Source organism: Vicia villosa, linkage group LG1, assembly GCF_029867415.1.
Source record: "Vicia villosa cultivar HV-30 ecotype Madison, WI linkage group LG1, Vvil1.0, whole genome shotgun sequence".
Classification (NCBI taxonomy): domain Eukaryota; kingdom Viridiplantae; phylum Streptophyta; class Magnoliopsida; order Fabales; family Fabaceae; genus Vicia; species Vicia villosa.
Genome location: NC_081180.1, coordinates 74,010,765 through 74,024,646, shown reverse-complemented (window position 1 = coordinate 74,024,646; position 13,882 = coordinate 74,010,765). Strand labels below are relative to the sequence as shown.

General features: G+C 31.2%; 1 protein-coding gene across 2 annotated transcripts; it reads left to right on the top strand.

Moving 5' to 3' along the window:
• Window positions 1-944: 944 nt before the first annotated feature.
• On the top strand, window positions 945-10,985 carry LOC131642163 (monooxygenase 2-like). 2 transcript variants are annotated; one of them, XM_058912444.1, is made up of 6 exons: window positions 945-1,116; window positions 1,220-1,366; window positions 4,096-4,167; window positions 4,300-4,465; window positions 9,867-10,095; window positions 10,356-10,985. In XM_058912444.1, the coding sequence occupies exons 1-6, from the start codon at window positions 1,037-1,039 to the stop codon at window positions 10,886-10,888; spliced, it is 1,227 nt and encodes a 408-aa protein (XP_058768427.1). In that variant the 5' UTR covers window positions 945-1,036; the 3' UTR covers window positions 10,889-10,985. The 2 variants fall into 2 exon arrangements, with proteins under 2 accessions (XP_058768427.1, XP_058768432.1); XM_058912449.1 differs by lacking the exon at window positions 4,096-4,167 and having other exon boundaries at window positions 947-1,116; window positions 10,356-10,982.
• The last annotated feature ends 2,897 nt before the right edge of the window (window positions 10,986-13,882 follow it).

Sequence of the window (13,882 nt, the reverse complement as noted above, 5' to 3'; positions counted from 1 at the left end):
GGTAGCCGACTCTAAAGCAGGACCCTAAAGTGGCATATTCTGATATGAGAAGATATGTTGGAGTTTTGTGAAGATATGTTGGAGTTTTGTGAGATTGAGATAAGGCATGAGAGATTAGGGTTTTATTTATGAAACTAGGGTGCAGTCTTTTCTGAAGTAAATAAAGTTTAACTTATACAGATAAAACTTTTCATCACAGTTGATAGAAGAAATCGTGTTAAAATATCCTTGACATTTCACCACGGTTGTTACTTTAAACTGTGATGAAAAATAGTTTAATTTTTATTAAGAAATAGAAATTAAGGAAACACACTCTTTTTATAGCGAAAAACATAAAATTGTCGGTGTTGAGAGTCGAAATGAGTCACTCATTCACATTTAACCACAATTGTTAATTTATTTTTGGCTTTCGCACCGGTTTCCAACCTACATAGTAGATCGATTAATCCGACTCGTGCTACGGAGGCACGTGCACTGCCCCCAATTGTTAATTTAAACCATGAAAAAAAGCGATTTAAATAAAAGGATAATTGGTCATCGCAAAAACTATTATAAAATATATAATTTATAATAGTATTGAGGAAAAATAGTATACCAATAGACATTTTGTCATCCATTTTTTTTTATGTTTCATAATTATTGTTATCATTGTATAAAGAAGTTTTGCCTTGGATCCATACAATTATTATTATTATTATTTATTATTATTATGTTTATTATTATTATTATTATTATTATTATTATTATTTTATTATTATTATTATTATTATTATTATGTTTATTAAATATGCTGTATCATTAATTTCAACAATTCACTTCTCTCTTTTAGGTGACCACATGTTAGATTAGTGCATTTTTGACTTTGTTCTATTTATATATTTATTCTCTTTTTTCTTTATCTTTTTTAATTTAGTTAATATGGCCCACTTAGAGTCACCACCCTATGTATATAACTTCTGTAAACTTATTAATCAACTTATTTAAGCAAGCTTCTGTCAACTCTATTCTATTAAAAACTTAAAGAGTTTATCTCGTAATGGAAAGTATAATTGAAGAAAATATCGTGATTGTAGGAGCTGGAATTGCTGGCCTCACAACCTCCTTGGGACTACACAGGTATAACATATTTTTAATATTGATATGAGTTGACAGAATGTTATAATGGTTAATTGTTACACTAACACTCTGTTAATGAATTTTAACATGTTGATTATGGTAGATTGGGAATAAGAAGTTTGGTATTAGAAAGTTCAGGTAGTTTGAGAGCAAGTGGATTTGCACTAACAACATGGGAAAATGCTTGGAAAGCTCTGGATGCTGTCGGTGTTGGAGATATCCTCCGCCGCCAACATATACAGCTTCACGGGTAAGTCAAGAGACAGGGAATATCTTTTCTATTTTATCAAGAGACAAATTCAGTTTGAATCCTAATTGTCTTCTATAAATATCAGAAAAATTATTTAAACGTGGAATGATACAATACTCCTACTCATTACTCTTTTCATTTTTTTTCATTTTTTATTATAAGTCGTTTCGTAAAAAATATATATTCAAATATAAATTATTTTATAATTTTAATAAATAATTAATAATATTTTTTTATTTTATCTTTAAATATTTATTATTTTCTCTCATTTCAATTATATAAATTTATAATCCTTAAATGATAATTTTATAAATTTTTTATAACTTTTTATTTTCATATAATAATAATTATTTTTTTAATATATGTGAAAAATTCAAAACGACTTATAATAAAAAAAAAGATAAAATAAGATTAATTATGAGATTTTGGATATCTCCTGATACTATTCTTCCATTCCCTCTGCTAAATCTCAATCTTTTGATCTCCTAATACTATTCTCTACTAAATCTCAATCTTTTTTAAATCATTCTTTCACTAGACTATATTTTATGAAGCACGAACACTTTAACTTTTAAAAATCATACTCTTTCACTTAATTATATTCTATGAAACTTAGAAATAACTTTTAAAAATAAGCCTGTTTTAACACACGTCGGATGCGACAATTATATGATACTCGTTTAATATTTTGTTAGAAAAGTCAAACAAATATCAATAAAGAGAAAAGTCAAACAAATTGTCTTTTAAATTATTTTTCTTTTTATCACACTGATATATTGCATATGTCATACAATTCAAATTTGTCATACAATTCAAATTCAACGAAGTGTTTAAATTTTCTTTGTTTTAATATTTTTTTAACAAATTTCATACACATTTAAAAGAATTAAATTTGTTTTTAAGTAATTTTATCGATAAAAAAACTAAAAAAATATTAAATTTGATTAAAATATTTTACAAAAATATGTTTTTAAAAGATCAAGATACAAAGTTGACATATTAAATTAATTGGTCATTTTTTAAGTATATGAATGCTTTTAATTAAATATTCAGAAAATCATTTTCTGTATAGCTAAATCATGGACATGTGTGATGCGCAACGTGTTCCCACATATTTATCCTTACAAGTAAGGCGGATAAGATTCTCCTTCTTTTTTTTTAAGTGACATGACTGCTTCCTATGTCATGTGGAGTTTCATTTTTATTTTATTTATATAATTATTGATTTAAATAATTATTTCAGATAAAATTTACAAAACAAAAATTTGACCTAAATAGTATTGGAAAGATGGACATTAGGGATAAGGTTAAACAACCTTGTCAAAAGACTCATACTTCTTTTGTTTAATACGTATGCATATTGTATATTTATTAATGCATTATATTTAAATATAAAATTTATAAAGATAATATTCAAATACATTAAAATATTTATTTATTTATAAGTAATAACAATAATTAAATAAAAAATTTAAATATATAACTGTATTTTAATATTATCAAATGCATATGAACTGAATTTAATTTAAGTAATATTTAAACTAAAATCACAAGTTAAAAATATTTAGTTTTTATATTTAATTTTCAAACATTTTTTAAAGTTATACAAACAATAATAATATTCAAACATATTTAAATAGTTAATTTTTAATATTGACATAAATTAAATGATTTATTTTTTATAATATTAAAATATATGTAAACATTTTTAAATACAATTAAAAAATTAAATATTGTGGATTTTGTCATATAGTGATGATTTTTGGGATATTTTGAAACGAAAAATATTCAGATAAATACAAACTAAAATTACAAATCATTTTAAAATATATAAACTATACAAAAATTTGAATATTTTTTTTTGAAATAACATTTGAATATTTAAACTTTTTAATAATATTTATATATATTTAAATATTTAAATGTGTTTAAATATTTAATAAACTAAATAATTAAATAAATAAATAGTATTTTAATTAAATTTAATTTTTCAAAATGTCTCAAGAGCCATCAATATGATAAAAAAACATTGTGACTAAATTGACAAAGTCTGTCATATTAAACAAAAGCATTGTGACTATTGACTAAGTTGTCAAAGTCCATCATATTTGAATTTTTATGACTCCTTTTATCATAAAATACACAAAGGCTCTGTTTGGCATGTCACTTTTTGAGTTTATGTCTTATAGCTTATAAGCTCATATAACAATAAAAGACCTGTTTGGTAACGGTCTTTTCATTACGAGCTTATAGTTTATTTTACTAGCTTATAGCTTATTTTTTAGACGCTATTTCAAATAGCGTTTTAGCTTATAGCTTATCATTTTTTCTTCCATTTTTACCCTTATTATTTTAACTAAAACCCACTTTTACCCCCTAAAATTTATTTTAATTTAAAATAAAATAATTATATATTAAATGTCCTTTATGTCATTTTAATTAATCAACTAGTTGAACCGCTAATTTTACCAAACACTTCAATCAGCTTATCAGCTATAAGTCATCAGTCATCCGCTATAAGCTATAAGCTATCAGTCATCAGCCATCAGCCATAAGCTATCAGCTAGCTTATCAATCAACCGTTATTTTTACCAAACAGAGCCAAAGTATCTAATAAAACATAAATAAGATTATTTAAAATCATTTTTTTAAAACATTAAAATAAAAAACAATTTTCAAAAAACAAGTTTGAATAATTTTATAAAATAAAAAATTATTTTGAAGTGCAGGCTTGTAACTACAACTTTGATTACTGGGGAACATACCTCAACAACGTCTTTCAAAGCCAACACAAGAAATACGTGAGTGTACCTCCTATATTATTTAGTCTCAGAGAAATACTATTAAGACTCTCTTTTCAACATTCACATTTCACACCATATCCTTTTAAATACGATGTAAAAATTCTACCATTATTCTTATGTGTCATTCAGTGGATCCCATGAGGTTTGTTGTGTTAGAAGGCAACTAATGTTAGAAGCCATTGCCAATGAGCTTCCAAGTGGAACCATTAGGTACATGTCAAAGGTGGTTGCTATTCAGGAATCTGGCGTCTCTAAGATACTACACATCGCTGATGGAACAACAGTTAAAACCAAGGTAATCAACATTATGCGGAATAACATATAAAATAAGGCAAAATGCATTTACATATTCCTCTAAATCTTTTTTTATAGTCACAAATAGTTGGATATTACATATTGATAGTGTGTGAGACATTTTTGTAAGGAGAGAAAAGAGAGAATAAGGAAATAAGGATTTGTATTATTAAATTGTACAAAATTAATTTACAATATGTCTATTTATATACAATTAACTTGTGTACTAAGTAATACACCCTGAACCTAATTAACTTTAGGTTTGGATTACATAACTTGGATTATATTCCAACATACCACTCATATTTCAAGTTGTCGAACATACGCTAATCATTGTCGATATGAACTATTCCTAATTTCTTTCTCAAATTCAGGAATATGTCGATCATCAATCCTTTTGGTGAAAATGTCGATCAACCGTGCTTCGCTTGAGCAATGTCTTACTTCAAGTTCACCTCAATTTACCTTCTCCCTTAAGAAGTGAAATCTAGCTTCGATGTGCTTACTTCTTCCATGCAAAATTGGATTCTTTGCAAGATTTATTGTTGATTTGTTATTGATCTGCAGTATCAGGGGGTTCTTCACTTCAACCTCCATCTCTTCCATCACAAATCTGATCCAAATTGCTTGACACGCAACATAGGATCCTGCTATATATTCATCCTCACACGATGACAATGCCACCACATGTTTTTTCTCGAGCACCATGAGATTGAGACACCAAAGACTTGAAAGAAGTAACCAATTGTGCTTTTTTTATCTTCCTTATCTCCACGCCAATCAACATCTGAATAGCAATTAGTCAAAGCTTCTTTGCTTGCAAAGTCTCATCAAAATAGAATTCCATAGTTTATTGATCCTTTTAAGTTTCTTAGGATTCTTCTTCCAGCCTTCATATCGGACACCCTTGGTCCACTCATGTATTTGTTCACTAATCCAACTGAGAAAAATATATCAAGTCGTTTGTTCACACATATCTTAGAGATCCCACAATTTGTTTCAACAAAGTAGCATTGACCTTGTCATCCTCTCCATGTTTCTCTAGTTTCAAGTTTGGTTCGACAAATGAGGATGCAGGGTTCGACTCATCCATTCTAAATATCTTGAGCATCTCTTTGACATACTTCCTTTGATGTAGCACCATACCTTGCTTCGACATTCGAAATTCCATGCCTAGGAAATAAGACAAGTTTCCCAGATCTGACATTTCAAATCCCATCATCATCAGCTCTTTGAACTTTGACAAGTTCTCCAAGTTATTTCTAGTTACTAGCAACTCATTGACATATAAGAAGGTGATTGTTATATCTTGTGCCACAACCTGAACATAGACCACATACTCAATTTTGCATCTAATAAATCCCAATTCAACTAAGTATGAGTCAGTCTTCTTGTTCCACGTCCTACGTGCCTGCTTAAGGCCATAGAGTGCTTTGTGCAACCTGTATACTTTCCTTGCTTCCTCCTGAATCACAAACCCAGGAGGTTGTATGACATAGATATCTTTGTCTAAAGGTCTATATACTTTAGAGTAGTCGAGTTCTACTATCTGAAGAATTCCTCGAGATACTAATCTTGCTTTATGTCTTGCTATCGAACCATCAACATTGTGCTTAAACTTGAACACCCACTTCACTTTGATAGCTTTTGTTTTCTGGCAATTCGACTAACTCCCATGTGCTCTTTTTTTCGATTGCTTGTAACTTTTCAACCATAGTTGACTTCCACAGTTTATTCTTTAAAGCCTCGTTATAGTTGATTGGTTCAACACCTGCAAGTAAAGCAAAATGAAGTAATTATCCATTTGGTGTTACTTCATCATTACTAGTCACTTTATAGTTTTGAAGTTTTGCAAGATGAACTCTAGTTCTTTGAGGTATTTGGCTTATACTAGCCACACCCTCTTCGCCTTCGAGTGTGTCGGGAATGTCAGCAACTGTTTCGACTTCAACTTATACTGAAATATCGACAGTTGCTTCATCTTCGAATTAATTAGTTTCTTTGTCGAAGTCATAGCTCCTCAATGGCATGTTAATTGCATCACCAGAATTCCAATCCCATGCAGATTTCTCATCAATAACAATATCTTGACTCATGACGATATTCTCATTAATTTGATTGAACAACATGTATGGTTCCGTTTTATGATATCCTACCAGAATCATAGGTTCATCTATTCTCATCAAGCTTCCTTCTTCTTGCATCACGAACATGCTTATAAAAAATAGAGCCAAACACCTTTAGATGACTCACTGATGGTTGTTTTCCACTCCATAATTCTTTAGGAACCTTGTTCTTTAACTTCTTTGTAGGACACTTATTTAGAATATAAACAACAGTGGTGATAACTTCACCCCATAAGAATTTTGGAAAATTCTTCTAGTTCAACATGCATCTCGCCATATCTAATATGGTCATGTTTCTTTCTTCTATTCCATTATGTCCAGGCTTATAAGAAGAAATTACCTTATAATCGACACCTTGTTCTGCACAAAAATCCTCAAACCTTTGGATGTGTATTCGCCACGTTCGTCTGTCCGCGGAACCTTGATATTTTTCTCACTCTGTTTTTTACAAGGATCTTAAATCTCTTAAAGATTTCGAATACTTTGTCCTTTCTCTTGATCACATAGATCCAAAGCTTTTGACTATACTTATCGACATGCAAAACAAAATACTTGTTTCCACCAATGATATAATCCTCGAAAGGGCCACATACATATGAATGTACAACTTCGAGTATGCAAGAGGATCTCATTGGCATAGTCGAAATGAAAGACTTTCTGGATTGCTTACCTACTAAGCAACCTTCACAAAGTTTATCGGACATAACAAGATATGGTATACTTGTTACCATATTTTAAGTGATCATTTGATTGAGTGACCTAACTATTCTTGTGATCGAAAACTATTTTGAGTGACCTAAATATTCCTGTGATCAACCAACAATTCATGTGATCGACAACTATTTTGAGACATTCTAGCTCAGTCGAACTGATCATGGTCTTAAATTTCCTATTCATTGACAAAGGAGATTTCAATATCAAATTATTCTGAATGTTGAACAGTTCCAATGCCCCATCTTTCATAACCACTGGGAAACCTTTTTCGACCAATTGTCCAACACTTAGAAGATTGCACTTCATTCCAGATACAGAGAGTACATATTTGATCATAGCTTTCTCTCCATTACTCCTTTGAATAACCATGTCTCCAATACCTTCTGCTTGCAACAGGTTATTATCAACAAGTTTGACATTGCTCTTCTTTGGCTTGTCGAAATCGACCAACCACACCTTTCAATCAATTATGTGATTGGAGCAACAAAAGTAGAGGAACCAAAACTTGGAGTCGACATGGTCATCTATAACTGCAGCCATAACCAGCAAATCATCAAAATCATTTGAATCTTGACGTGCAAGGTTCGCTCCTTCGTCCTTGCCTTTTGTCGCTCCCTTATCTTCCTTGTACCAATAATTCTTAGCCAAGTGACCCCATTTTTCACAGTTATAGCATTGCACAACTTTTTTATCTTCTTTGTATTTCTGATAGGTATTTCCTTCTCCTCTTTTCAAGGATTCAGAAGCCATATCACTGACCTTGTGCTTATGAGTGTTCGACCAAGACTTATTACTATGAGTCTTGTCTCCTTTTCCTTTGAACTTGTTGGAACCACCATGATTCTTCCATTTCTGAGCCTGCAACGCTTGTATCAAATCTTGAACCCCTTTCCTTTCAACAATCCTAATCTCATGCATCTCCAATGAACCAACCAAATTTTCCATTTTTAGGGTTTCAAAATTGTTGAATTCATGAATAGCTATGATAATGTGATCAAAGTGAGAGGTCAACGTATGCATTACCTTTTCAACTATCATCTTATTAGTTAAGGTTTCACCACAGCCCTTCATGAGATGCACGGGATTCTGCACCTTTGATACATAGCCTGCAATATTTTCATCTTCTCCCATATACAACAATTCATACTGCCACCACAAAATCTGCAATTTAATGATTTTAAATTTGTATCTCCTTCATATTACTTGACAAAAACATCCCATGCTTCGTTTGCTGATTCATCATGAGAGATCCTGTCGTTATTCTCCAAATCTACCGTCAATTAAATGCAACACGCAGACTTGCAATCTTTCTTCTTCGCCTTCTTGTGTGCAGTTTTCTGCGCGTCGGCTGCATCCTAAGCAAGCTTAGGAACTCCATTTTTACCACTTCTAGGGTTTCATGAGAACCGAACAAGGACTTCATCTACTTACTCCATCAGTTCCAATTTTTATCGTCAAGAATTGGAAGAGAACTCAAATGCCACTAGTGACATTCATATAAAATTCCTTGAGATCAATCCACATATAAATAGCATTATCCAACAACACATTTGTCTAAGATATTGGTGCATTAATAAATTCAAAATCCAAGAATGAATGAGATAATTACACTGTTCCCATTCTCCCTCGTTAAGATCAGTAATATCAGGAACTAAAATGGATCCATCAATGAAACCTTACTTGTTTTTTGGCGCCAACATCTCATTGTATTGTTCGAGACCATGATAGGTAGTTATAGCCCTTCAACTGAGGTGTAATTCTTGAATTCGGTCCTTCACTAGAATGGACATAGTAAACTGAATCAACACCACCATTTACGACGTGATTTGCACTAGGAGCATCTCGTGGTGAAGGAGAATCAAAGAGTAACTGTGACTTATACAGTATTAAGAATATGAAATTCAAGAAATTCATAAACTTTAACTTGAAGAGAGTGAATGGAAATAGTGATTCTCTCTTACATTGATTAAAGAGAAAAATGAGTATATATACATGAGCATGAGTCCTCGTGATAACTAACTAACTTCTCTAGTTGCTTACAATGCATGTAAGCACACTTTCTAACAAATTAAAATGAAAGTTAACTAATTGTAACTAAATTTTCATTTGTTAATAATTATGTATGGGTCTTTAGACTCTCTATAAAAGATCCACTACCTTTAGTGCTAGGAAACCAAAAATGTTAATTAGAAATAGTATGAAAGAATATTAATTGTCAGTTAACATTGGTCGGGTGTGGATTCGATTCCTAGTTAAGAAATGGTATAAAATATGTTTACTAGGTCGGGTGAAAATCCAGATCCAATTAAACCGTTTCGACTGTATGATCCATATTTTAAAGTATTCATTTTAGCATTCAAACAAATTAAAATCAATATCACTTATCTAAAATTATATTGTATATTTAAACATGTACTACTTCTGTGATATTTTGTCTTTCTGCCCTTACATAGAATTGTCCTTACATAGAATTAAATTTACTTGTAAGAAGAAAACAAATTCAATTATGAGTTAAAATTAGTATAACTCTTAATTGATACATGGATGTTTGCAATTTCAAAGATATTAATAGGCAGTGATGGAATAAACTCTATGGTAGCAAAGTGGCTAGGCTTCAAGGAGGCTTCTTCCACAGGGAGATATGCAACTAGGGGTTATGTAGAGTTGAAAAACTCTCACAAGTTGGAACCATTATTCATGCAATACTTTGGAAAAGGTTTTAGAGCTGGAGTTATTCCATGTAATGACAAGGGTGTTTATTGGTTTTTCACATGGACTCCTACCATCAAAGGTGAAAATACTCTTTCTGATTTTATATATATAAAAAATTTAATTACAAATACTTTTTTGATTTTTTTATAAGAGACAATTCATTTTTAGATTTATTGAATAACTAATGTATATAATTTTTTTTACATATAAATAAGATATATTAGTTATTCAATAAATTTTAAAAAATAAATTATCTCTTATATAAAATATTGGTGAAAGTAATTTAATAATAATAATGTTAAATATTATTGAAGTAATTAATTTTTGTTTATATTTTAGATCACCAAAAAGAGCTAGCACAAGATCCAGCTAAACTGAAGCAATATGTGTTAAGCAAGTTAGGAAAGATGCCAAATTATGTTAGATCTTTCATTGAAAACACTGAGTTAGATGCATTTCATTTAGCTCCATTGAGACATAGACATCCTTGGGAGCTTATAATAAAAAGTATTAGCAAAGGAAATGTTTGTGTTGTTGGAGATGCTTTACACCCTATGGCACCTGATCTTGCTCAAGGAGGGTGTAGTGCTCTAGAGGATGGGGTGGTTTTAGCAAGGTGCTTAGCTGAGGCTTTTTCCAAAAATCAAATGGAAGGAGAAGAAGAATATAAAATAATTGAGACATGTTTGAAGAAATATGCAAAGGAGAGAAGATGGAGATGCATTGATCTCATTACTAGATCCTATATTGTGGGTTCCATTCAACAAAGTGGTTCAAAGTTAGTTAATTTCTTTAGGGATAAAGTTTTTGCTACATTTTTAGCTCATCAGCTGTTGAAGAAGTCAAATTTTGATTGTCAACAATTAAAATAGTTCTAATTAGTGACATAATCATCTTTCCATGATAATGAACTTGTGTTCTTTAATGTTGGGATTTACTTTTTTTTTTGTATGGTTTGATGTTGATTAAAGAATAACAATGTAAAATGTTTAATGATGAATTTATTACTTGATAAAGTATGAAATATTTCTAATATTTTATAAAATTTATGTATTTGATCTATTAAATTAAATGAAATATACTCCTTTGTCTCACAATATATTTGACCTATTTGTAAAAAGAATTTGTTTCAAAATATTTGATACGTTTAATTTTTAAAGTCAGTGTGTGTTGTAATGATCTTAGCCTTTTTCTTCTAGTTATGTTAATATTTCACCAAATAATAAAAAGCATGACCAAATCACTTGCTCAAGATTGATGAGAAATTAAGACACAATAACATACCAATACGCAGCAGATATAAAATTTACCACACTTGTAAGAACTTTGAGGATCAACAACAAATATAAGATGGAAAATCGAACAAATAAAGGCACAAAAGAACACTAATATTTTTAACGTGGAAAACCCCTCAATATGAGAGTAAAAATCACGAGTCGTCCAGATCTTTTTGCGCTGTCAGTGCTTAAATCTCATTCAGTCGTGGATATGGGGAGGTGGGTTAGTAACAACTGGGAGTGGGGAGATTTAGGAGTTCAGTTTGAGGAGGGGTGGACTTTGGAAATAGACTGCAGTCCCTTATTTGTCTACTGCAGCAGGTTCGGCCAGAGGGTGACAAACCATATTTTCGGTTTTGGGATTCAGATATTGTAGATGGGTATTTAGTCAAATCAGGTTATGATTATTTTGCTGCTTTTAATTCTCAGAATGGGTATGAGGAAGAACGTCAAAAGGCGGCTGCGACGGTGTGGAAGTCGTCAATCCTTTTTAGAATTAAAGCATTTATTTGGAGATGTATTATCAATCGGATACCGATGAAAGATCAATTATTGGTTAGAGGTTGTATTTCGTCTCATTCTGAATTGCAATGTGTTTTTTTCTAACAATTCCGACGAATCTTTAGATCACCTTTTTCTCTTTTGTCCTATTGCAAAGGAGGTTTGAGGGATTATTTCAGATTGGGTCAGCGTGGATTGGTCAAAGAGGCGGCGGCGTGGAAGAGCTTCCTTCATGCGCGGGTAGGTTTCAAGTTGAAAAGGGTAAAGAAGGCTTTAGAAGGGAACCATTGGATTGTCGTGTGTTAGAGTCTTTAGATTAAGAGGAATTCAGTGATTTTTAGAAACGAACACTGGAGTGTTTCTGATTTATTTTGGAGTATTAAGGCCCAAGTTTGGAAGTGATCTTTCCATGGTGAAATTACTTATTCCAAATGTAATTTTTATGAATTTTGCAAGGATCCGATATTTTGCATCCAGTAAGATGCATTTGGTGGGTAATTTGCTTTTTGTCCGAGGTTTTTCTCTCATTTTGTAATTGAGATTGAATACCCCTAATACTCTTGATTAATCAAATCCCTGCTAAAAAAAAATTAAATTAATCACTGGTTACTATTTTCTTTTTTTTCTTAAGTTTCTCATAACATTCTTTTAATTTATTTAATGTTTGTTTCATTGTTTTTTTTCTCCATATTTTTCTATTCATCGACCAACTGTGTCTACCCTTTAAAGCTTGAGTAGGTTAATTGATAAAATTAAGCTTACATTATTTTATTCAATTAGATTTCAAGTTACATCATTTCAATTCATTCTAACTTTGATGATGTAGTTTATTAAATTTATCAAATTCGCAGAGTGCAGATCATATAGGAACAATATATGATATTTGAACAAAATCGACCGTAATCGAAGATAACCCGACTTATCATTGATTATTCATAAAGGAGTCTTTCGAGGAAATCGTAACAAGTCATCGTTGCTGCTGGAACAAATCACCGTTAGTTGGTCCAATGGTGATTGGCGTTGAACTTGATAAGGAGAATCACTATTTGATCCCCCATAATTACAATCAGGAGGAAGCTGGAATCACTTGATGTCAGAAATCAGAACTGACTCTCAAACCGGACTAAATCGATGGTAAAACCCAAAAAAAAAGTCATCATTGTCACAAATTATGTGATAAGAGATTTCATACATCTTTTACTTTCATTTCCAATTTTCATACCCCAAAATTTGCCCACCACAGTTTATACTCAAGCTCACTTGAAAATCAAAGGCTCAAGACTTGACTGAATGCACACTCTCCTAGTCAAAGGCTTCTGAACTAGGGTTTTGCATTCTCTTAAGAAAATTGATGAATCAAGGTCTCCAATGGATGTCATAGGGCTTATTAGGTTTCAACCTATCCCCATGCCAAAATTCAAGCTTCAATTCCAAAGATTGCTCAGTCAATTGCTCAGATAGTCAACAGTCGACTAGTGTGACCTAAAAGTCAACTATGGTCAAAGTACAGTCAAAATTCCTGATTTTTGGTCAACATCCTCATTCTGAAGTATCATTCATCATTTGATCAAGGATTGATCATGATTTATCCAGGAAAGTTCAGAAATCAACAAAGCTCAAAGTTTCTAAATTAAGGGTTTTTTACCTAAAAGTCAACTAAACTTTGATCAGCCATAACTTTCACATGGAACATCAGAAATTTCCCATCCAAAGCTCATTTTGAAGGAAATTGAATTCTCTACAACTTTTTCTCTCACAAGCCAAGGCTAAAAATTTTTCATTTTAGAGATATGGATAAAAAGATTATAGGTCATTTTTGAAAGTCAACCAAAAGCAGTTTTTTATCAAAGCCCATATCATCAAGATAAATCCTCCAAATGGAAAAAAGGATCCAGAGTGGATTGTAGAGGACATCTTGAGGTTTCCAAAAAGTCATAGAACTCTTCCATATCTTAAAAATTGATAGAGATATGCCTTGTCAAAGTTGGACAATTTTGAAGGAAAAATGTGAAACAGAAGTGCTTCAAAATAAACTTTCTTGCAAACAAACCCAATATTTTTTGATTCAATCTTGATCCTCAAGTTATC

Excerpts from the sequence above, each read along its gene's own strand:
- LOC131642163 (XM_058912444.1), top strand. The coding sequence starts at position 1,037 with ATGGAAAGTATAATTGAAGAAAATATCGTGATTGTAGGAGCTGGAATT. Across the intron at positions 4,466-9,866 it reads GAACAACAGTTAAAACCAAG|ATATTAATAGGCAGTGATGG; the intron begins GTAATCAACATT and ends GCAATTTCAAAG. Across the intron at positions 10,096-10,355 it reads ATGGACTCCTACCATCAAAG|ATCACCAAAAAGAGCTAGCA; the intron begins GTGAAAATACTC and ends TTTATATTTTAG.